The following is a 25,163-nucleotide window of genomic DNA, read 5'->3' as shown; positions in this document are numbered from 1 at the left end:
ACAATTTTCATTTTCTTGTTTGGTTTTTTTTTTTTGCGGTATGCGGGCCTCTCACTGTTGTGGCCTCTCCCGTTGTGGAGCACAGGCTCCAGACGCGCAGGCTCAGCGGCCATGGCTCACAGGCCTAGCCACTCCACGGCATGTGGGATCTTCCCAGACACGGGCACGAACTCGTGTCCTCTGCATTGGCAGATGGACTCTCAACCACTGCGCCACCAGGGAAGCTCCATTTTCTTGTTTAAATCAAGTCTTTTATTTTCCCCAAGTAAAACAATATTTTTAAGTTTTTTAATTCCCCAACAAAGCATGTTCAGAGTAAAAGTTCAGGCAACGCACAATCTTACTAACAGAAAAATTTCTTATGAACAGAAAAATTTCTTCAAATTTCTTATCACATTGTCACTCCCTGAGGTCAACACTGATAACTGTTTGGTGTATAATCTTCCAGAAATTATTTCCCACATATGTGCAAACATGATCCTACCATCTTTGCCTCATATGACTGGAACAAAAGAGTGTGTCTCACCTGAGATAAAACTTATATACATATATACATACATACACACACACAGATATATGTATATACATATATTCATATCTATGGAAAAATCAGTGTTATGAAAAAAAATATTCTCCAACAGATTAAGGAATGTTAGCAAGTATAAATGACTAGTTGTGCACTGTCTATATAAGGGGAACAGATTATATAATATTTCTGTATGAGTTTACAAAATGACAGAAAGTTTGGGGTATCAAGGTAAAAACAATTGTTTTAATTCAGACAAAAGTTTAGACTCTTAACTCTTGCAACTTGAAGAAGATATTGCTTAAGGATTTACGGTTTGGGGGGCTCAGAATTAATCTGATAATGTAATATTAAGATTAGCATGTTTTCAAGAAGATAAAACACAACCTTTAAACTGGATATGAGATTTAAAATTTTATGCAGTGAAGTTTGAAGCCAATGGAAATTGAGAAGTAGATCTAAAAAATAAAACACTAACTCAGCAATAAAAAGGAATGAAGAAGTAATACACAAAACAGTATGAATGAATCTCAAAAACATCCTGAGTAAAAGAAACCAGACACAAAAGAGTGCATCTTATATTATTCCATTTCTATGAAACCCTAGGAAAGAGAAATATAATGGCTAGTGACAGCAAATTAGTGTCTACCTAGGGCTCAGGGTGGGGATGGGGGGGTATTGACTAGGAAAGGACAAAAGGAAATTTTTGAGGTGGTAGAAATGTTCTAAAACTTAGTAAACTTTCACATAAAATGTGTGAATTGTATTCTAGGTAAATTATAGATCAAAACAGTTGATTTAAATAAACAAAAACCTACATAGCTACTCCTTGTTAATCTCTAGTTAAAATATACTTCAAAGAAGGAAAATGGGAAAGTAGATCAATTAATCATGTGATTGATGATTGAGATGATTCTTCCTGAATGTTAAAACACATAAGAATTTATTGCCTACAGAAAGGGCTTGCTTCATTTTTAATTAAAATGAAATACAAGTAGAATTTCTATAATTTCTGTAAATTAATGATAGAATATGATAGATTTCATAGAATTTAAATCCTAATTGACATAGATAAAACACTTTCCCCAACAATGATATAACTCACATTCTCTTCCATTGCATTTGGAATGTTTACTAACCTCCAGAAATTTCAAAAGTCAGAGTATACTTTTTGACCACAGTGGAATTAAGCTAGAAGTCATTAACAAGAAGACAATTAGAAACCCACCTCAACTATCAGGAAACTAACTGATACATTTCTATGTAATCTATGGGCCAGAGAAGAATCAAAAGACAAATAAAAAATATTTTGAACTTAATGATAATAAAATATGACATATCAAAATCTGTATAATGTACCTAAAAGGAGTGCTTAATGGGAAATTTATACTTTTAATGCAGATATTGCAAAAGAAGGAAGGCTTAAAAGTAAGGACATAAACTTCCATCTCAAGAAGCTGAAAAAAGAATAGCAAATTAAGTCAAAGGAATGTACAAGGAAAGAAATAATAAAGATAATAGTAGGCATCAATCAAATGGAGAGCAAATACACAAGAGAGAATATCAGTAAAACCAAAACTGGTTTTTGAAAGATTTATAAAATTGGTTAACTCTTAGGAAGAGTTATCAAGAAAAAAAAGAATAAACATATTAAAAATATCAAGAATAAAAAAGTGTACATTGTTATAAATCTTACAGACATTAAAATAGCAATAATGAAAATATTAATAACTTTATGTCAAAAAATAACTTTATTTTGAATGAAATAAACAAATTGCTAAAAAAAGTTAACTTTCCAAAGTTGATGAATAGAAATTTTAAAACCGCCTATCTATTAAAAAAAAAGTTAAATCCATTACCAAAAGCTTTTCTGCAATGAAAACCCCAGAATTTATGTCTAAATATTTCGATATGCATGCTAGTGTATTAAGAGTTTGACCTGAAAAACTGCTGGGTTTTGTTTTTTTAGGAAAACAGTGATAATTATATTTTAATTATATCTCAATAAAACAACAACAAAAAACTAGTGATAACTTTTAAATTCTTTATCAAAGCACTTAGAAGAGTATCTGGTACATGGTAAATGTTTGTTAAATATGTATTGAATGAATAAATTTAAAAAAAAACACTGCAATATAAAGAAGGAATAATAAGGAATTTCAGGGTTAAATTAAATCTAAAGATGACCCCAATCATTGGTGGGCCAACCCCAGCTCCAGGTGCCCCAGTCCCCATGGCCAGCTATCCCAGGATCCAGCTTCACCCATCAGTGGGCCAAGGTCAGCCCTGGAACATCCCAGGCCACATGGCCAGCCACATCAGGAACCATCCCTGGCTACAGGCTGGCAACCACTACATGAGACAGGAAATGTCAGCCAACCAGTCTGGGGACCAGCCTTGACTACCAGTGCACCCATGGTAGTTGGCCATGCCACAACAGAAGGGCTCACATAGCCCATAGAGGAGGGAAACCTAGAGCATTCAACCCTAGAGCATATAACTCTGGTAACCAGAGGGGAGTGTGCTGCTGGGTCCATAGGACATCTCCTACATGAGGCCACTTCTCCAAGATAAGGAACCGCTTATGTAGGAATGTTAAAAAGCAAAAGTAATAAAATCATCTATACCCACAATAAGTAGTTAATGGATATGCAAAAGAAAAATATGTAAAATATGTCATCAAAAACAACAAACATGGGGAGGAACAGTAAAAATGTAGGGTGGTTAGAATGCATTTGACCTTAAGAGACCATCAACTTAAAAAATATATATATATATATATATGTCATGATAACCACAAACCAAAACCCTATAATAGGTACACACACTGAAAAGTGAAAGAAATTCAAGCATAATACTAAACATGGTCATCAAATCACAAGGGAAGAGAGGAAAAAAAGAAAGGAACAAAAAAGGAACTACAAAAACAATCAGAAAACAACAAAATGGCAATAACTACATACTTAGCAATAATTACTTTAAATATAAATGGATTAGTATTCCAATCAAGACATAGAGTAGCTAAATGGATTAAAAAAAAAACAAGACCCATTATATTCTGCCTACAAGAGGCTCACTTCAGATCTAAAGTCACACACAGACTGAAAAAGTTGGGGGATGGAAAAAAGTATTCCATATAAATGGAAGTAAAAAAAAAAGCTGGCAAGACAATACATATATCAGACAAAATAGACTTTAAAACAAAGAGCGGGGCTTCCCTGGTGGCACAGTGGTTAAGAATCTGCCTGCCAGTGCAGCGGACACAGGTTTGAGCCCTGGTGCTGGAAGATCCCACATGCCACGGAGCAACTAAGCCCGGGCGCCACAACTACTGAGCCTGCACTCTATAGCCCGTGAGCCGCAACTACTGAGCCTACACACCACAAATACTGAAGCCCACATGCCTAGAGCCCTTGCTCCACAACAAGAGAAGACACCACAATGAGAAGCCCGCGCACCGCAATGAATAGTAGCTCCCACTCGCCACAACTAGAGAAAGCCCGTGTGCAGCAACGAAGACACAACACAGCCTAAAATAAATAAAATAAAAATTTAAAAATAAAGATTAAAAAAAAACAAAGAGAGTAACAGGAGACAAAGAAGGACATTTCATAATGATAAAGGAATCAAGCCAACAAGAAGATGTAACAATTGTAAATATATATGCAGCCAACATAAGAGCACCTAATACATAAAGCAAATACAGTTGACCCTTGAACAACACAGGTTTGAACTGTATGGGTTCTGTTGCATTTCTATACACTAACAATTAACTATCAGAAAGAAAAATTAAGAAAACAATCCCATTTACAAGTGCGTCAAAAAGAATAAAACACCTAGGAATAATTCTAACCAAAGAGGTAAAAAGCTTGTATCCCGAAAACTGACACACTGATGAAAGAAACTGATGACAACAAAAACATGGATTGGAAAAATTAACATTGTTAAAATGACCAGACTCTGAGGGAAATCTATAGATTTAATGCAATTCCTATCAAAACATCAATGACATTTTTCACAGAACTTGAAAAAATAATTCTAAAATTCACACGGTAAGACCCCAATTAGTCAAAACTATCTTGAGAAAAAAAAACAAAGCTGGAAGCATCATGCTCCCTGATTTCAAACTATACTACAAAGCTATAGTAATCAAAACAATATGGCACTGGCACAAACACAGACAAAATCAATGTAACAGAATAGAGTCCAGAAACAAACCCACACTTACTTGGTCAATTAAACTACAGCAAAAAAGTTAAGACTATACAATGCAGAAAAGACAATCTTTTCAATTAATGGTTTTGGAAAACTGGACAGCTATGTGCAACAGAATCTCACACTATATACAAAAATAAACTCAGCATAGAACTAAGACTTAAATATAAGGCCTAAAAACTATAAAATTCCCAGAAGAAAACATAGAGCAGTATGGTCTTTGACACTGATCTAAGTAGTATTTATTTGAATCTGTATCCTTAGGCTAAGGGCAACAAAAGCAAAAGTAAACAAATGGGACTACATCAAAATAAAAACCTTTTGCACAGTGAAAGAAGCCTTTAACAAAACATATAGGCAGTCTACTGAATGGGAAAAGATATTTGCCAAAGATATATCTGAAAAGGGTTAATATCCAAAGTATATAAAGAGCTCATACAACTCAAGGGCAAAAAAGCAAACAACTCGATTAAAAAATGGGCAGAGGACCTGAATAGACATTTTTCCAAAGAAGGCATACAGATGGACAATAGATAGATAAAAAGATGCTCTACATCAGTAATCATCAAGGAAATGCAAATCGAAACCACAATGAAATATCAACCCACACCTGTCAGAATGGCTATTATTGAAAAGACAACAAATATCAAGTGTTGGCAAGGATGTGGAGAAAAGGGAACCCTCATGCACTGTTGGTGGGAATGTAAATTGGTGCAGTCACTATGGAAAACAGTATGGAGGTTCCTCAAAAAATTAAAAAGAACTACTATGCAATCCAGCAATTCCATTTCTGAGTGTTTATCTGAAGAAAACAAAAACACTAATTTGAAAAGATATATGCATTGCAACACTATTAACAATAGCCAAAATATGGGACCCACCTAAGTGCCCATCCATAGATGAATGGATTTTATATATATATATTCATTCCACATATGTGGAATATTACTCAGCCATAAAAAAGTAATGAAATCTTGACAACTGTGACAAAATAGATGGAACTAGTGGGTCTTGTGATAGTCAGACAGAAAAAGCAAATACCATATGATTTCACTTACATATGGAATCTAAAATATACAAGTAAATGAACAAAAAATAACAAAACATAAAGAGACTCATAGATACAGAAAACAAACTGGTAGTTGCCAGAGTGGGGAGAAATGAAATACTTGAAGGGGATTAAGAGGCACAAAGTTTTAGCTATAAAATAAATGAGTCACAGGGATGTAATGTATAGCATAGAGAATATAGTCAATAACATAAAAAGCAATAGTTTTTATGGTGACAGGTAGTAACTAGCTTTATTATGGTGATCATTTTGTAATGTATAAAAGTATTAAATCACCTATGTTGTACACCTGAAACTAATATAATATTGTAAGTCAACATACTTCAATAATAAATCTAAAGATAAGATCAGACTTATCTCTTTAGGTAAAACTTATGATTTATTTTTCTAAACTTGGCAGTAATTAAATTTTCTGTATGTAGATTATTCCCAAACTATTTATTTTAAATATGGTTACATGTCAGATTGATTGTAATTGAACTTACAAAGAAAGTGGTTTAAATATAATTTAAAATGGTAAGTGCCATGTTATCCTTCTGTAAATTGTCATTGATAAGAAATGAGTATAATCCTTACAGCCTCATCAAATGATCACTGTGTAGTATAATATGTCAAACTAGGAAACACAGTCATGAAGTATCAGTTTCACATGGATTAACTAACTGATTGATACACAGACCTTTAACAAATTTACCAAAGTAGATTAAAGTTCTGGATGTTAAAACTTTTTTTATTGTTTAAATTGGAAATAACGTGTATTACGCCATTAATATTTAGATAAGTTGAGATAATCTTGTTTTTATTCCAGAGGTTGCAAACTCAGAGCCTGTAGAGACCAAGCAAGTAACAAATGAGGTAAGTTGGCCAGGTTCCTCAGGGGCAAACTGGAGAGCCATGCATCTCCCAAGGAGGCAACAACCATTCAGCTCTACTGATTGCTGCCATATAGGAATGAATGTTTTGTGTTGTTAAAAAAAATTAATAAACAGAACCTCAATTAAATAGAGTTAGGAGACCAGCCAGGGAAACTCTCACATGCTGTAATGATAGCAGAGCCCAAAAGGAAGAAGAAAGAATCTTCTTATTTCCTAGCAAGGACTCAGCTTAAGCCATGGACTCTTTGTTTATGATAGCCCTCCCAACTTCCTTTTCCTCTCTATAAAAGCATTCTTCTTTCCTTGCTGTGTGGGGACTGGCACATAGAAATAAATTCAAGAGCCATGAAACACAGACCTATTGGTTCAGAAAAAAAAATGTAGGCAAACATGACTATTGTATATTAAGAAATTTAGAAAATTTGTCATCACTTAAATTAATTTCTTTGGGAAAATATTATAGGACAAAGAGCCAGACATTATGTGGCAATGACATTCAGCTGTTGCTTTCTTAAGCTCTGTGGTTAATAGATATTTCACTCTACTTACTGAGCAATATTTATTACTAAATCACATCAGAAGGTGGTAAGAAGAATTTGCTTCTGTCATGATTTTTGCCCAAACAGAAGTCAATGTCACAGATGCTGTACTCATCTCTCCTGAGACATGAAGTGGAGAATCACACTATCAGAAAAGGAAAGATGGAGCATTGTACGTTGTTTAGTTTTCTATCCCTATCTTATCTAGAACAGTGTTTGGCACATGTTAGGTACTCATTAAATCCCAACTGAATGAATGAATGCAGTATCAAAGAGACAGAATGAATGATATTGGACATGAACGTGACCTCTCATGAATAGATTTGAGAGGCTGCTCCATGAATCAGTTGGAGTGCAGTATCCTTGGAGCCTAGAGTAATATAGGGTTTAATTCCCAAGGATAGTCAGGGGGTGTAAATTGGTGGCCTGAATGAGTGACTATATTTTCCACCCCTGAACCTATGTTGCCTGGCTTATGCTAAAAAAAAAATTACATTAAAATGTTGGATTTCTAACTTAACATTTCTAACTTAACATTTTTAATAAGTAAAATGTGTTGAAAATTGAGTCAAAATAAATTCTGTCTATTTGTTATGGTTTGGATTGTGTTGTTGATTAGGCTACGGATCAGTTTCTGAATGATGCTTCTTAAGTTGTAAGGGGAGGCCCAGAAAGCCAGAGTGGACTATGGTGGCATGCCCTCTAGAAGGTCTTCCATGGGAGCAACATCAATCCCTACAGTGCTCGTAAGGCAAGTTTCAAAATTAATGTATTCCACAAAGGTGGAATGCTAGGTGTCAGACACCATACATCACTAGAGAGACACTGATCATGATCAAGGCAGTTGGAAAAGTAGAAACAGACAGATCAGAACTGTTGTGAGAATGAATGTAAATGGGGTGGAGATGCTGGGGGTAGGAGAAGTTTGGAGATATGGAGGAATTGACAATGACCCAACAAAGACGTGGCATTCCCTGGGCAAATATTTACAGGGTGATAATCTCCAGGGGTTGATGTGTGAACTAATAAGGACTTTATGAAGATAAATGCAGAAAAAAAATGATGGCCTCTCCAGCCATTTCTCATGATTCAAAAGGTCTAACCAGAGTTTTGGTCTGGGCAGTGATGAAAGTCAGTTTGTAGACTGAAGGCAGAGATGTTTAGACATCATCAGATTGCGAGACCAGGTTAAATAGTGGATTATAGAATCAGACAGCCTGAACCCAAATCCTGCTCCTTCACTTATTAGGTATGTGAATTCTGTAGGTTATTTGAACCCTTGGAACCTCAGTTTCCTCAGCTGGAAAATGGGGATAATTAAAGTGTCCATCTAATCAGAATAATAAGTGCAAAGTGCTTGATATGGCACATTAAAAAAAGGCTCTTCATAACTGAGGGCTCTATTTTCCTTGGAGTTATTATGGAAATTCAGAAAAAGGAAAAAGATGGAGGTAGGAAAAAATGTCCCTATGAAAGGCATGTAAGCTTTGAGTATTAACATATGAATGTATGTTCATGGGAAATTAAAAATACATCAACTCTCTGACTCCATCTCAGGTGAATTCTTTCTTCTGTACAAAGACAGTGTTGAGTGGGTTTTCACAATGTGGACATTACCAGCTGGGACTTAGTAGCTGGAACACCACCCACTGTCTACCCCAACTCCTAGTGTCACCACTGCTCCTCTCTTGGTCTGTCTCTTGGTAAAAGACAAACCAAGGACGTGCATTTTTCTGCAGAGACCACAGGGACAGGTTTCTCTGGACACACCCTAAAGCCACATGCTCAAGTAGGTAGTTGATAGGGAAGACTCCAGATGTACTTGCCATCCTCATAGGAAGATAGATCACATGATTTTGTCACATGGTCAGATGTTCATGTGCACAGTCAGGTTGCCTGTACCCTCCTTCTCGGTGTAGCCTGAAGTCAAGCCCAAGTGTGATGAGATGAATTCTAGTTAGACTCACAGTTCCAGTAGCTGAAGGTGAGAATTCAGACCAACATCAACTTGCTGACCTGTGATTAGAACTTGACACTTGGTCACAATTACCTGACTGTGTACCAGATACTTTCACCTGCTGTCTTGTTTCTTAAATGAGATTATCCCCATTTCACGGATAAAACCACTGGGGCTCAGAGAATTGACGAAGTGTCCAGGCTGAGAATTGAAGCCCAAAACATAAGCTTTTCATGATACTTGTAAGCTTAGCCAGAAGCCATTCTTAGTTCTGTGCCCCTCAACCTACTAGGAGCAAGAGGTCAATCCTGTTCTCACCCCGCATCATGGGTGTCTCCTTACCGTCTCCATTTGAGTCCAGTAGTCCAGTACATCACTTGCAAAGTTAAATTCCTCAGGTGTATCATAGTCATTCCATCTTGGGGCTCCAGCTCCCGATAAAGACTGGCAGCGCAGGTGCTGAGGGGCAAGGTGGAAGCCAAAGCGGGATTTGTGGATGCCCCAGAGGACCCGGAACTTCATCAGCCGTTGCATGGTGGAGCAGTCCTCAGGAAGCAGGCATAGAATTCTCAGGCCACCACCTGCCTTGGGAGGAGATGGCTAAGTAGGTTGGTCATCGGAGCAGGAATTTCTTCCACAAAATGAAGGCACTTTCCTGGTTAACTGCTAGAGTGATAACTTTGTTTCAGCTCACTGGAATTTGGAAGGCACAACTTACCGATTTAGGTGGGGATTCTCTTCCCAGATGAGGCAAAAAATGATGGGATGGGGCTATAGCTACCAGATAAGGTTGGCACATATTTCTGAGGGTCTTCTCCTTCTCTTTTTTTGCAACCATGTGGCCATCCCCTTTCTGGTAGAAACTCACCATTTTGAAAGTCCTGTACCTCATGTTATCCTTGCTCTAGAGACCTCTCTTCCCACCGAGCCCAAATGTATGGTTCTCATGGAAACTAACATATTCTTAGATGATTCCACCCCCTGTTCAAAGTTGAGTGGTCCAGAGCTGAGCAGTCATTTCCCATGATTTTTTAATCCAAACTGGGCTAATCATAATCCCTCTCCAAAACTTGTGTGTGTGTGCTTGTTATCAAACGGTATATAAGGCAGTCTCTCCTTGGTGGAAGCCATGAAATGCACACTTTGGAAACTGTCGGTGGCTATCATTCCTGTCATGTGGAGATAACTGCTCTGCATGAGTGAAGAAAATATGGAAGATTTCAGAGACATGGAAATAAGGGGCAGAGAGTATCTCAGAGGCATGCAAGTCTCTGGCTCAGAACTATTGTCCTGAGGCCCGTCTGCATCTCTGCCCCTCTCTTGGTAATATCCTGTCCTGAATTCTATGAGCCAACAGTTTCTCCTGCCTGAGACTGGGTTTCTGTCACTTGAGACTCTAAGAATATTGACAAATATGCACCACCACACTCAGGACAGAGGAGGCTAATATCACAGCACCTTCCTTACTGGACTGGGATCTGGCCTCGGGGTTTTCCCCAGGACAGCATTCCAGGTAGCTATTACCGATCCCTCACTGGACCTATGAAATAAAGTTTCTTTGCCACTCCAGATCCCAACAAATGCTTCTCACATGGGAGCAGAACGCTCATTTATTAGGATGCTTCTTGAAGTTTGATTGTGAAAACTGGCTTAAGCAAGAACTTCTGTTCTACGAGAAGAAAGCCACTTCACAAATAGCTCTGAGGTTCAAGCACTTCATCACTGCAAACAATTAAGCCTCCTCCCCGTTTCAGCAATAAGATAATACTGTTTGACAACAGACCCATAAAAGAGATCAATAAAACTTGACTCAATTTATTTTCAACCTGTTTAGACTCCTAATAACCTAACCCCAATTAATTTTGATGTTGCCCTCAGAACCCTGTTACTGTCTGCAGAAAAGAGGACAGATATGTGAAAGCTTCATCCCTTAGAGTTTCCTTGTCTGTGTGGATCCTTAGACCACATGAACTAAAGTATGTCCCCTTCCTTTTTAGTGCCTGTCAATCAATCGTACTGTCTTTTGCTTTATCAGAGCACTTAAGGGAAGAAAGACCCTAAGATAATCAGCTGGCCCAGACGTTTGACCTTCATCCTTTGGAGGAAAAAAATTGAATTGCCAATATTTAAAATTTGGGACATTTCGTTTAAGATGTGAATTGAAGATTTCTCTTAAAAACTCAGAAGGCCTGGCAACACTGGGCCTTTATTTCAACCTGGCACCAACTGGTTGGAGCTGAAAATTAAATGGAATGTTGTCCAATTCAACAGGCTTTCCACTACTCCCTATGTTGCTACAGCTACTTGCTTCTGCACTTACTGTACCTATCCAGCTCTTGTCGACATTTGAGCTTAAAACCCCCATTCTAGGCCAACATCCCAAGAGGAACAGGGATTTCCCCAAGGTTTCAAGGCAAGTTTAGTAGCAGAGCTAGTTCTAAAACCTGCTTTTCCTGCTATTTTTTCCAACATATACCTCTCTCCACAGGCATGAGCTCATGGAGAGCAAGAAAGCAGACTCAGTTGCTATTTTTATACACAGGTGTTTACATCACTGCAGGACTGTCCTTAAAATACTCAAGGACAGTGCAAACAACCCCTTAATAAGTGGCTAAAAACCCAAAGAACACCAAGAGAAATAATGAGGAAATTAATTAATCCTTTATTATGGGCTGAATTGTGTCCCCTCAAAATTCATATGTTGAAGTGCTAACCCTCAGTACCTCAGAATGTGATTGTATTTGGAGATAGAATCTTTAAAGAGGTAATTAAGTTAAAACGAGGTCATCAGATGGACCCTAATCCCATATGACTGGTACACAGTGCCTTGATGAGTTCTTGCAACAGAGCTTTGATTTCACAAGCATTTGGACTGAAAAGCTGTTTATTTTATGAGGCAACATCCTTAGCGTGTTATAGGGGATCCTAGAGTTACAGAGCCAGGTTTGGCTCCACTGGGTACCAGCTGAGTGATCTTGACCACCATTCATGTCTCCAAACTTGAGGGCATAGTAGTAATACCCACTATCTGGCTTCCACAAGGATTAGCACGATAGTCAATATAAATCACTTTGCCAGCACTGAGTCTGACACAGAATAAGGGCTCAATAAATGTTGAGGTGCCTCTAACTCCCAGCAAATTCTGAGGCCAACCCCTTCCATGTTAGATATTAAAAAGATATTTTTTATAAAAGGCATTCACCTTATATACTGTGAACAAACTTCTGCATAATGGAGTTTTCTTTCCAGTGTCTAACTTCTGGGTCTTTTCTACCCCTCTCGGTACCCTCCTCCCACAGCCCACCACATTCAGAGCTGTCTAACATTAAGTCAATCACCCATGTGCCAGCCACGGCGCTAGGCATATCACATGTATATTCCCATTGAGCCCTCTCTCTCGATATCACCATCCTCATTTTGCAGTAAAGGAAAAGAAGTGTCAGAGAAGTTAAGAGACATGCTCAAGGTCTGTAAGTGGCACTGCCAGAATTTGAAATTGGGTCTTCAGATTTTAAGTTGAGTATATACTTTACTGCCCTGTGGCAGATAAACACACACATATAAACACAACCCCCCCACCCCCGCCAAAGAAGCTGTCATTCACCTCCACCTTACCTGGTACTGTTTAGGAAACACTGGGGTTAGGTCTTGGATGGGGACTTTGCGGTTCAGTTCTCTCTGATCAGAAGTTCAGTTGTCTCTGTGCACACAACAGAACTTGGTTCCTGGCCACAGCTGGGGTGGAGAACTTGGCAGGAATTGAATGATTCACAAGGGGGAGGAGATGCTCACGTATAACAGGTCAGAAAGCAATCACAAGCCCTCATGGAGAGAAAATCAGTTAGAAAAACTATATAACGTAATCTCCAATTATGGTAGGGAGGCCTTGCAGTGTGAATGAACAGATAAAGCCAAATGGAGCACTTTCACAAGTTCTCTGTAGCTAACCTGCTCCCCTCTCCCAGTCCCAGGTCTCCAGGTGGCAGCGTTGCCTAGTAGTTAAAGCCTGTGATCCGAGGCAGAGAGATTTGGGTTTAAGCGTTAGGTCTGCCGCTTACGCTCTCTTTGACTTTCATGGACCTCCTTTTTCTACACTTCAGTTTCCGTATCTATGAGATGGGAGTGCTAACGGTGACACCTATTTCCTACGGTTGCTCTTTGTTGTTGTCATTGTTAGTATTAGATGAAATAATTCATGAAACGTACATAGCACAGTGCTTGGCATAATCAATGTTGGCTGTTTTTACTAACGTGGGATTCTAAGAGAAGCAGTGTGGTGTACTGGCAAGATGCGGGGTCTTTGGAATCCCAAAGTCTTGAGCTTAAATGCTGGCACAGACACTTATAAGATGGCTCATGGCAAGCCATTTACCTCTTCGACTTTTGTCTTCTCATCTGAAAAGTGGAGGAGTGGGTGGTTGTTAATAAGATTTGTCCCACGGGATCTTTGAAAGGTTCGCACAAGGTAAAGTCTGCAGCGTGCCTGGCCCAGCCAGGCATGTAGACACTGGGTTGACATTGATGTTGCACTGGATAAGTCCAGATTGTCACAAGTAGTGGCTTGTACTGTTCGTTTTCTTCTAGAGCCTTGTTGGGGAGTTGTAAGGGGATGGGGGATGTCTAGTATCCTGGTGCAACTTTCCCAGCACCTTTTGCCTCCCAACCTCCTTTGAACCAGGGAGAAAATTACCTCTGCTCAAAGCCACCACCAAAGACTGCTGGAGACAGCTAGAACACCCCTGCTAGGGCTGAGGGGTAAGCCTGGCTTCTGAGGGGTGGGTCTTGCTCCTTCTGGCCGATGCATTCACGGTGAATCCTTGCTCAGGATAGACTCTTATTTTATGAAGAGGAGCAAGAAGGCAGGGCTCGTTGACTGGCCATAGTAAGCTAAATATTATGAAGTACAAAACACCCTGTTACTCAAGCAGAAGAGGCAGCCACTTTTGAGAAAAGAATGGGGACAGGAGGAACAGTGCACAAGGTGCCCTCTGGATCTCAGTAGATCTCCAGTGTGGAATTGTAATACCAGCATTGTGGTCAAGAAGACAGGCTCTGGGGCTGGGCAGCCTGGGTTTCAGTCTAGCTTTTATCCGTTACCAGCTCTGGGACACTGAGCGAGTTTATTATCCCTTTGTGCCTCAGAGACAGTAGAATTCTCTAAAGATTCCATGTGCACGTCTCCCTTATGTCCAAGCTTCTTCTGTAGTCAGGGTGAGGCTATTGAATTCCACTTTTGGACAAGGAACTGCAAGTGGAAGTGACACAAGTCACTTCTGGTCTAGGGCATTTAAGAGCTGGTATGAGTTCTCTATAATCCTCTCCTGACTCAATTGTCCTGGTAACTGTGTGGGGAGATAGTAGCATCAAAATATGGCAGAGATTCTATCAGCCTAGTTCTCTGTAGGGCCCTTTCTGCATTACCCGTTTCAGATATCACATTCTCTCATACCTTCTGCAGGGCTTGCTGGGACATCTGGAGCTCCCAAACCCATTGTGGGACAGGCTCTATATCCAGCTCACAGCCCCAGGGGTCTCGGTTTCTCTTCTCCCAGGACCCTCTTTTTTTCAGAGTAGCTGGGCCCTGGAGGGACGTGGACGATAGAATGGTGCCCATGGGTGAGTAGAGAAGAATGACTGAAAAAAGTCATGACTCCACCCAAAAGCTGGATCTTAGAGTCTGAAAATATACCTGCTCTTCTGAGCAAATGCCCCTGCCCTGCTCACTCCTCCCCTTTCTCTCTCCTTTTGTAGGCAGACTGGCTCTTTTGGTGCACTGAAGTTTTAATTAAGGGTAGCTAAAATTAAACAGCAATGTTAATCAGCCCTTTCATTGCTCTCTTCTACCATTCTGTTATCACATCCTGCCTTTTCTGAGTCTTCTTTCTCAATATTGATTATAGGATTCTCTTCCTCTTTATTCTATTAAAGTATTGTTGCTCTCCAAGGACTCATGCACACCCAACAGTTTCTCTCATTCCATTTGTTCCCTCTTTCTCTCTCAATAATTTCCTAACCACATTAAAAATCTTTACTTCCCCCAGAGTTCAAACTTAACTATCCAGCTGATTACTAAATACACACTAACCTCAGTATTTCATAGACAGCGTAGATAAATTAACATGACCACAGTTGAATTCTGTGTTCCTGCCTCCAAACTTATTCCTCTCCGAGTCTTACAACCACCTCTCCCAGTTTACTTATCAAACACCTAGACATCATACTTCTGTGCCTCCTTGCCCTTAACCCTATCTGCCTTACTTAGTCACTAAGTTACCAGGTTCCAAGAAGAAGGAATTCTTCTTCTAAGCATTTCTCAAATTCTCCTTTAATACATTTACCACTCGGTTACCAAGGTAATCATTTAGAAATAAATTGTTGACTGAGTTCATTACTGTCCAGATAAAGTCCAAACTTTTTATCATGTGATATAATGACCACCCCCTCTGACATTTCACAACTTGAACCTGATGTTGAAATAATATTGAATGCAAGTGAGGTGACTATCCTTTTTCAGGGTAAGTCCCTCCTTCTATCTACAGATAATTGCAGCAATCCGGGGGCAACTTATGCCACCAACACATACACAAATTAGTTAGTCTGTGGATTCTCTAGAGCTAATGATTTCCAGGGAAGTTATGCACAACATATACTGGGTCACAGGGACTTGACAATCATTACTTCTTGGTTCTGAAGGTTACTGGGGCATCTTAAAGGCTTTAACTAGACAACGACAGGAAGGATGAGGTAGTCTATTTTTATCTCATCATGAAAAAACAAGAGTCCGTGATTTCCTTGTGCAGGCACATCTTCGAGATATTGCAGGTTCAGTTCCAGACCACTGCAATAAAGCGAATATTGCAATTAAGTGAGTCTCACAAATTTTTTTCAGTTTCCCAGTGTATATAAAAAAATTTTCTCAGTTTCCCAGTGCATATAAAAGTTATGCTTACACTATACTGTAATCTATTGTGTGCAGTAGCAAAAGATCCTTCAAAAAGTACATACCTTAATTTAAAAATACTTTATTTCTAAAAAATGCTAACCATCATCTAACAACGCAGGGTTGCCCAAACCCCTCAATTTGTAAAAACCACAATATCTGTGAAGCACAATAAAGTGAAACAATAAAATGAGTATGCCTGTAGTTACAGTAAGCCAATCTGAAAGGTACTGGCTTAATATTGTGATTTCTATATACAAGCCAAATGGAGAAGGAGATGGAGTGAAGGGAAGAAAGGTAGATTCTGTACTTTGGGTAAGTAAGTCATAGATTTTCCCTAAAAGTATGGGTTCCCAACATCACTCATTCCGGAGCCTGGAGAAGGTAAAGAGATCATACGATGGGCATTGAGTAAGGAGATGTGATCAAAATCATTCTCACTATAGGATAAAGGTAACACTTAAAGTGTCAGAATGATCAATCTGCTAGATTTAAAATTTTGGGGAGGGTGGGAAGGAGGCTCAAGAGGGAGGGGATATGGGGATATATGTATACATATAGCTGATTCACTTTGTTGTACATCAGAAACTAACACAACATTGCAAAGCAATAAAGATGTAAATAAATAATCTTCAAATACAAAAAAAAATTTGGAATGTGTCAGTTAAAAATGATATTCCCTTCAACAGTGATAAATCCAGATTCGTAAAAAGTGTTGCTATTTGATTAGCAGACTATGTTTCTTGACTAGGACAAACATAAAACTCTGGTGAATTTTAGTGGACTCCGGGAGATGAGTATATCACAGTATATTCACATTCTGGTGGATATTTTATTTTATTTTATTATTGATTTGTAATTAACACACAATATTGTATTAGCTTCAGGTTTACAACAGTGAACTGATATTTTTATACATTATTAAGCAATCAGGATTTCCCCGGTGGTGCAGTGGTTAAGAATCCACCTGCCAATGCAGGGGACACAGGTTCGAACCCTGAGCCGGGAAGATCCCACATGCCGCAGAGCAACTAAGCCCATGTGCCACAACTACTGAGCCTGTGCTCTAGAGCCTGCGAGTCACAACTACTGAGCCCGCGTGCCTAGAGCCCGTGCTCTGCAACGAGAAGCCACCGCGATGAGAAGCCTGCGCACCGCAACAAAGAGTAGCTCCCGCTCGCCGCATCTAGAGAAAGCCCACGCGCAGCAACGAAGACCCAACGCAGCCAAGTAAATAAATTATTAATTTTAAAAAATGATAAGATGAAAAAAATGATAAAATGATCAACATAATAAGACCAGTTAACATAATCACCAAAGTTGTTACAATATTTTGACTACATCTCCTATCTGTACATTACATCCCTGTGACTTATTTATTTTATATCTGGAAGTTTGTACCTATAATTCTGTTCACCTGTTTTTTTCATCCCTCACCAACACTCATCCCCTCTGGCAACCACCAGTTTGTTCTCTGTATCTATCAGTCTGTTTCTGTTTTGTTTGTGTGTTCATTTGTTTTGTTTTCAAGTTATAATATATTATTCTCAAGTTAATAAAGTCATTCAGCAGTGCAGTGATTCCCTAAGGTAGTGGTATCCCGACTAAATATATACACCCCTCACTAAAATATTTTTAACTCACTCCCCTAATACATGTTTATTTATTTATAAATTATACATATGTATTTATGTGCATCATACAAATATCAAAAATAATTTTAAAGAATGAATAAAAAGTACAGATAATTTGAAGTTCTCCTATTTTCTTTCCCATCCCAGTTGCCCTTCTCACCCTCACTTCTAAGCCCCCGTCCTTAAAAACTCTGCAACAAAAAAAAACAAAAAAACTTTGCAACATTCTACAGAGTTCCCAAGAAACTACAAAGATGCCACAAAATTGACAAGAGACAGAGACTTTGAACACATGTGATTTTCAAATTGAAATTTACACATTTGGGGTGACTTTTTCAAGACAAAGGGAATCCTCAATTTAAACAAACAATTTTTGAGGGTTATAACTCCAAAAATGCCATGGATTATTTCTCTAAAAGCTAAGTAAGTAGCTTATAAGAAACATCTACATAAATATATGGTTCAGTCAAATCTTTAATGCAAAACTGGGGAAGATACATCCTTACCTGGTTTGAAAGCTAAGATTTTGAGCTTCAAAGCCATCTTGGAAACACTGGTGTTCTGGGCCTAACATTCACTGTATGCATGAAACTCTGAGTAAAAAAGCTTTCCAGAAAAACCATACAATTATTTTTAAGCAGCTTACCACAAACAACTATTTATCTAATGGAGAAACAAGACTTTCCCTCTAACCAGAAAAGAAGGTACAGATTTTCCCAGCTGAAAAGTGAGGCTTTTTCAGGTCAACGGAGACTTAGAAAACCTAGTGCTACAACTCTGTTAAAGAATTCACTACATGGGCTTCCCTGGTGGCGCAGTGGTTGAGAGTCCACCTGCCGATGCAGGGGACACGGGTTCGTGCCCCGGTCCGGGAAGATCCCACATGCCGCAGAGCGGCTGGGCCCGTGAGCCATGGCCGCTGAGTCTGCACGTCCGGAGCCTGTGCTCCGCAACGGGAGAGGCCACAACAGTGAGAGGTCCGTGTACTGCAAAAAAAAAAAAGAATTCACTACATGCATGACTCAGTGAAGATAGTTTTCTTTCACTGGAAAAAAAATGTGCATCAAATTTCTCTCATAGAGCTAGTTAGAAAGATCTAAGTAAATGTACGGTAAAATCAAGTCTTTAAAGTAGAATTTGGGGAAGATACAAAGTTACCTCATTTGAAAGCTAAGATTTTTGCCCCTTGAAAGCTGCCCAAGAAACACTGTTTGTGGGTCTACCATTCACTGTATGCATGACTTACGGAGTCAAACTTATTTTTACTGTGAAATTTACCTCAAATTTTCTATTAATACACTATATTTTAGACCTGCCCTGAATGACAAGACTCTTTGTAGACACTTAAGCGTGAAGAAATGGAGAACAAAGGAACTAGGCATCTTTTCACTATGTTCTCAGTGAGTTTACTGTTGTATTATATACATTCAAGTTTCTTTCCCCATAAAACTGCAGGTTCCGTAAGAATGAAGGGCATATAAGAAATTATATGGACAAGACGAGATACCTGGGAAATCCTAAATATCTCTCTCCTTGAACTGAAAGCTCAGGGCAAGGCTTGACCAATCCCCACTTTTTGGCTTTATACTGCAAATGTAATTTGGTTCATTTTTCAAATTAAACTTTTATTTATTTATTTTTATTGGAGTATAGTTGCTTTACACTGCTGTGTCAGTTTCTGCTGTACAGCAAAGTGAATCAGCCATACATATACATATATCCCCTCTTTTCTGGATTTTCTTCCCATTTAGGTCACCACAGACCACTGAGTAAAGTTCCCTGTGCTATACTATAGGTTCTTATTAGTTAGCTGTTTTATAAATAGTAGTGTATGTATGTGAATTCCAATCTCCCAATTCATCCCAGGCCCCCCATTTCCTCCTTGGTATCCATACATTTGTTCTCTACATCTGTGTCTCTATTTCTGTTTTGCAAATAAGATCATCTATACCATTTTTCTAGATTCCACATATATGTGTTAATATACAGTATTTGTTTTTCTCTTTCTGACTAAATTCATTTTGTATGACAGTCTCTAGGTCCATCCACGTCTCTGCAAATGACACAATTTCATCACTGTTTATGGCTGAGTAATATTCCATTGTATACATGTACCACATCTTCTTTACCCATTCCTCTGTCGATGGACATTTAGGTTGCTTCCATGTCCTGGCTATTGTAAATAGTGCTGCAATGAATATTGGGGTGCGTGTATCTTTTTGAATAATGGTTTTCTCTGAGTGTACGCCCAGGAGTGGGATTGCTGGGTCATATGGTAGTTCTATTTGTAGTTTTTTAAGGAACTACCATACTGCTCTCCATAGTGGCTGTATCAGTTTAAATTCCCACCAACAGTGTAAGAGGGTTCCCTTGTCTCCACACCCTCTTATATGGAAAAGGCTAGAATCATCCATACAGTAATAGGTCACAGGTGGAGTCATCTGTATGAATTCATGTTTGCCATCATATGTATTAAACTTGTTTCATACAGACAGTGGTTGTGACGTGTATATACATAGATTAGTATATAGACACACTCTTCTTTGCACTGTCTGCTGAGATGGCGAAGAATCAAGAACACCTTAGTAGTGATGAGCACACTGAACTCCCTGATTTAGGTTTTAAATACCATTCTCCAAAAGGAGAAACAAGGGCACTTTGAAGACCTGGCTGATACTAAGACTGAAGCAGGATATGCAAAGTGAGTGCACAGCAACTTTCCCTAGTGCCAGGAAGTAAGGTAGTTCTCAAAAACCAACAAACAAAACAACAAAAAACAAAGATGGGGTGCACAAGCAGGACACTGGAGCTACCTGAAAGAGAACCCAATGGCTAAAGCTGGAACTATTTGAGCAAGAAAACATATAAAGAAGTACTGCACTATTCTAGAAAACATAAAAGAAATTTCAAGGAGTCCATATGGAGAGAAATAAACGTTTTCCATATAGAAAAAATCGGCACGATTACATAGATACTCAGTCCTCAAAGACAAGACACATAACTTCCCACTCCTTATGATGTGCATATAGTGATTTAATCAAAGAGAAGGTACACTATGGACAGAGGAGAAACCTGCCTAACACTGCCTCAGCCAGGTGATTAAAGGCGACACCAACAAGTCATCTCGAAAGTAAACATCCTAGAGATGAAGTGATAAGAGTGACATTTTGCCTCCTGATCTTCACCCCTCCTTGCCCCAGAAAACTAATAACCCCAGTCTAAACATCTGAAATATCATAAGATATATACAAACTAGGACTGTTATACAAAATACATGAACAATACTCCTCAAAACTTTCCAGATTATGAAAAATATGCCAAGTCTGAGAAACTGTCACAGCCAAGTGGAGCCTAAGGAGACATGATGACTAAATACAATGTGCCAGCTGGGCTGGGTCCTGGAACAGAAAAAGTTAAAACCCACCCAAGCAAATCTAAGTAAAATGTGGACTTTAGTTAATAATATTGTATCAATTCTGGATATTAATTGTGACAATGTACCAAGTGTTATGACATTCACAATTAGGGCGAACTGAGTCTTAGGCATGTGGAAACTCTCAATACTATCTTCAAAATATTTTTTTTTTCGCAAATCTAAACCTGTTATAGGGAATTCCCTGACAGTCCAGTGGTTAGGACTCCACGCTTCCACTGCAGGGGGCACAGGTTTGATCCCTGATCAGGGAACTAAGATCCCACATGCCATGTGGTGCGGCCAAAAAAAAATTTTTTAATTTAATTTAAATTTTAAAAATAAATCTATTATAAAAGTAAGTTTTTAATAATCATTGTTTTCTCTTTTTACATATGATTGAATATTTACTCCTACTATTAGTTAGTAACTAGTAATTGACACTACTCTTATTGTACCCTTGTTTTATTTAAATACTAGCATTTATGCTGCCATTATGTATACATTAGATCAAGTACTACACAATAACATATAATTCACAGAAACATCCATTTTACCTATTTTATGTTAAAATAATACATATATAGGGGCTTCCCTGGTGGCACAGTGGTTGAGAGTCCGCCTGCCGATGCAGGGGACACGGGTTCATGCCCCGGTCTGGGAAGATCCCACATGCCGCGGAGCGGCTGGGCCCGTGAGCCATGGCCGCTGAGCCTGCGCGTCCAGAGCCTGTGCTCCGCAACGGGAGAGGCCACAACAGTGAGAGGCCCACGTACCGCAAAAAAAAAAAAATAAAAAATAATAATAATAATAATACATACATACATACATGCATACAGCATTATATTGTGTATTATACAATTATGTGGTTTTCTGGTTTTGAAGCGTCTCTGTAAAGTTGGTCACCATGGATGGTAGACAACACTGAGATTTTAGAGAGTGTATTTCACACCATGGCTGAACATTTTCAAAAAAGGAACAAATAGCCAAGTGATTCATTGTGACTGGCTCAGTTGTTCTGAATAATCCTTGTTTTTATTTTGTTCCCATGAATACCTTTCAGCAGTAACAAACAGAATCAAATATTTCCAATTCAAAGAGAGGTTCAAAGATTGGCAGAATGTACAGTGAGTTTGAGGGGTTTCAGGCTGAAGGAGAAAGAAGTGACCATGAGGTGGCAGTAACATGCAACAAGCTGCATGTGGGCAACTCTGACAAGGTTCGCATGAAGAGACGTCCATCACAGCAGGAGACCTTCCAATGGCTACTACCCAGAAGCAGAAGGCGACCAGGCATCTCTCTGGGAAGAGGGGAACTGGAGAGGAAGCTGACGTGCCTAAATTAGGTCCCTGCGCACCCAGGCTGGGAGTCTCAGAGCACTCAGAAGGGCAGCAGTAGCTTGGGGTCTTGCAGAGCTACAGGGTTGAACTTACCTACAATTAGCAGATGTTGGGCACAGTTTCACGGGATATGAAAATCAGGAACAACGTAAATGACTAAGACTCTCTTACTGAGGCTATGTTTTAAAAAACTCAATGTATAAAAATTTGAGTTTAGCACCAGGAGGCTTTTGAGCTAACGGGGGGTACCAGCCCGCCAATACACCAGAGCCATCTTTGGCTCATTGATAGAACATAAACAGAATTGATTACCCCAAAGGTACAGTGTTTCACCATGGTCTTTTCTAAAACAGAAGGGTTTAAAAGAATTATTCAAACTCATAATTTACTAAATAATGTTTTCCAGCGAGTGATAAAATCGATTCAAAGAATAAAAGAATATTTTATCTAAGTGACTTAGATTTTGATAATTTTCATGCAATAACTAATTTACTTCTTAGGAGATCATAAGAATATACTGAAAGCTCAGAATGTTTCTGAGTTAAGAGGAATTATAGGTTATTATACTGTTGATACACCTAACCATATAGCTAATGATGGATGGAGATATGGCCCTTATTTATGTAATAAAATTCAAAAGGAATTTTAAATGCCACTAGGAAGTTAGGTTAGACCCGGAAAATATTGAGAATATAAGAAGAAAAAATACCTCTCCTTTTTCAAATTCGATGAACTGGTGGGATAGTCTCATGTCTAATATACATATATTCAATAAGTACATACACATAAAATATCAAATGAAGAAATACACTATGATGAAATCAAATCATCCTGATGCAATGAGATTAGATTATATATGTAACTTGTCATTACAGGATGATATTTTCAACTCAGTTGAAAGTTAATAAAGATATATAAAAACCAATTCTGATATTAAATAAAGCCACATGCTCAGTACAAGGCCTATCTCCTTTCTTACAGCAAATGAAACAAGCCTTGAATGTATGGGTGATGAATGTAAAATGTAGGAAGACATATGAATATAGTATCTGAATTAGAAAATACGCAAAAAAGAGGGACTTCCCCGGTGGCGCAGTGGTTAAGAATTCGCCTGCCAATGCAGGGAACACAGGTTCGAGCCCTGGTCCAGGAAGATCCCACATGCTTAGGAGCAACTAAGCCCGTGTGCCACAACTACTGAGCCTGCGCTCTAGAGCCTGTGAGCCACAGCTACCGAAGCCCATATGCCTAGAACCCATGCTCCGCAACAAGAGAAGCCACTATAATGAGAAGTCCGCGCGCTGCAATGAAGACCCAACGCAGCCAAAAATAAATAAAAATAAATAAATTTAACAAAAAAAAAGAAAATATGCAAAAAAGAAAAACATAGAAATTGGAAATGTATGAAGGTAAGCATCCATGTTCACATATTTAAAAACACCATCATGCTGCTGCTTCTAAAACTGATGCACAGATTTTGCTTAGTGCCATATTAACCAATTGTAATGTGGGCTTGATCATTTAATTAACAATAAGTAACAGTGGGGTCCTGTGAATGAGGCTTTAGTAAGCTGAAATCATTCAAAATTATTTAAGATCGTCATAGATCATGAGAAATTATAAAACACAGCAAGTCTCTCAACTGAAAAGGAGACAAGCTAACAAGTATATTCTTAAAACATTATTAGTGACCTTGGTTTTAATAAAGACAGTAAAGTAAAATTATAATGAATTCTGCTTTGGGTATATACTAAATATTTAAGTTTAAAATAACGTAAGTTTTATTACACTTACTTGTCAGGTTCTCCATAGTTTTCAGCTACTTCAACGCTGTTGGAAAACTTGAGCCATTAAAAATTAGTGAAACCATGCATGCACTGGAGTGCGTTTTCGCTTTTTACCTGGAGTTCTGGTTCCAACATGACTCGGAAAGCGGGTCCCCAGCTCATTCTCCTCGAAGGTCCTGATACTGAGTATTGAGTGTGTTCACGTCCCACTGAAGGGAATCTCCACTTCCTCTGAGCCCGTGCTGGGATTTCTCCCCAGAAACATCCTCGAATCTGTACAGAAACAAGGAAACAAGCCACTGCAGCTCTGATTTAGAGTCGTCAAGCCCTCAACCAACGGATACTTCAGTCAATAAGCCTTGTTCAAACATTCTTAAAGAAAGTAAATAAAACACCGGGAACAGCCCAGAAAACGCAAGGGTCCCGGGGAAGCCGCACAAACCTCCCCGCTCAGCGCTCAGCCAGCTGAGGAAGCTTCCTACGCACGGCGGCTGGTCCAGAGCCTCCGCAGTCGCTCCCTCAGACACGGAACGTTTGGAAAGGGAGCTGCGGTTCTCACTGCGGATGCAGCGCCCTAGGCCGTGGGGCGGGAACCCGGCCCGCCCTGCCCTGAGGCGCCTTTGGTCGGAGAAGACGCGTGCGCCCGCCCCCTGCCGGCCTTCGCTGCGCACTGCATGGAGGGAAACCGCCCCGTGCCCGTTAGCCGTGACCGCGCGCCCCCTCCTGGCCGTTCTGGGAACGTCCTGGGAAATTCTCAGCGAGGTGGTCACTCAGCTGGCGCACCGCTCCAGCCAAGACTTTCCTCTATCAGGCCGTGTCTTACCCACAGGGGCTGGAAAACAAAGAAATCTTTGGGTTTTTTGAGTGTT

The 25,163-nt window shown here is 39.2% G+C and overlaps 1 protein-coding gene and 1 long non-coding RNA gene across 4 annotated transcripts in view; both read right to left on the bottom strand.

Annotated features, from left to right (window-relative positions):
• LOC309817369 (acyl-coenzyme A synthetase ACSM1, mitochondrial) overlaps nucleotides 1-12,832 on the bottom strand; it is a 44,064-nt gene extending 31,232 nt beyond the window's left edge. Inside the window, exons 1-2 of one of the 2 annotated variants that reach the window (XM_082645624.1) lie at nucleotides 12,797-12,832; nucleotides 9,524-9,766 (exon numbers count right to left, since the gene is read on the bottom strand). In XM_082645624.1, the coding sequence (XP_082501750.1) occupies nucleotides 9,524-9,715 (192 nt within the window). In that variant the 5' untranslated portion in view covers nucleotides 9,716-9,766; nucleotides 12,797-12,832. Of the gene's footprint in view, nucleotides 1-9,523; nucleotides 9,767-12,796 lie in introns of those variants that run through there. The other variant, XM_082645625.1, reaches the window with a different exon arrangement.
• Nucleotides 12,833-15,490: 2,658 nt separating this feature from the next.
• Nucleotides 15,491-24,911, bottom strand: LOC309816801. 2 transcript variants are annotated; one of them, XR_014296060.1, is made up of 3 exons: nucleotides 24,737-24,911; nucleotides 24,409-24,567; nucleotides 15,491-16,019 (listed from the first exon to the last, which is right to left on the bottom strand). It is a non-coding gene; the product is annotated as an uncharacterized lncRNA (long non-coding RNA). The 2 variants fall into 2 exon arrangements; XR_014296061.1 differs by lacking the exon at nucleotides 15,491-16,019 and adding an exon at nucleotides 17,004-18,741.
• Between the last annotated feature and the right edge of the window lie 252 nt (nucleotides 24,912-25,163).

The sequence above is a fragment of the Mesoplodon mirus genome (genome assembly GCF_964341445.2).
Source record: "Mesoplodon mirus genome assembly, chromosome: 15".
Taxonomy (NCBI): Eukaryota; Metazoa; Chordata; class Mammalia; order Artiodactyla; family Ziphiidae; genus Mesoplodon; species Mesoplodon mirus.
Note: the sequence above shows the minus strand (reverse complement) of the source record. Positions and strands in the feature narration are given on the sequence as shown.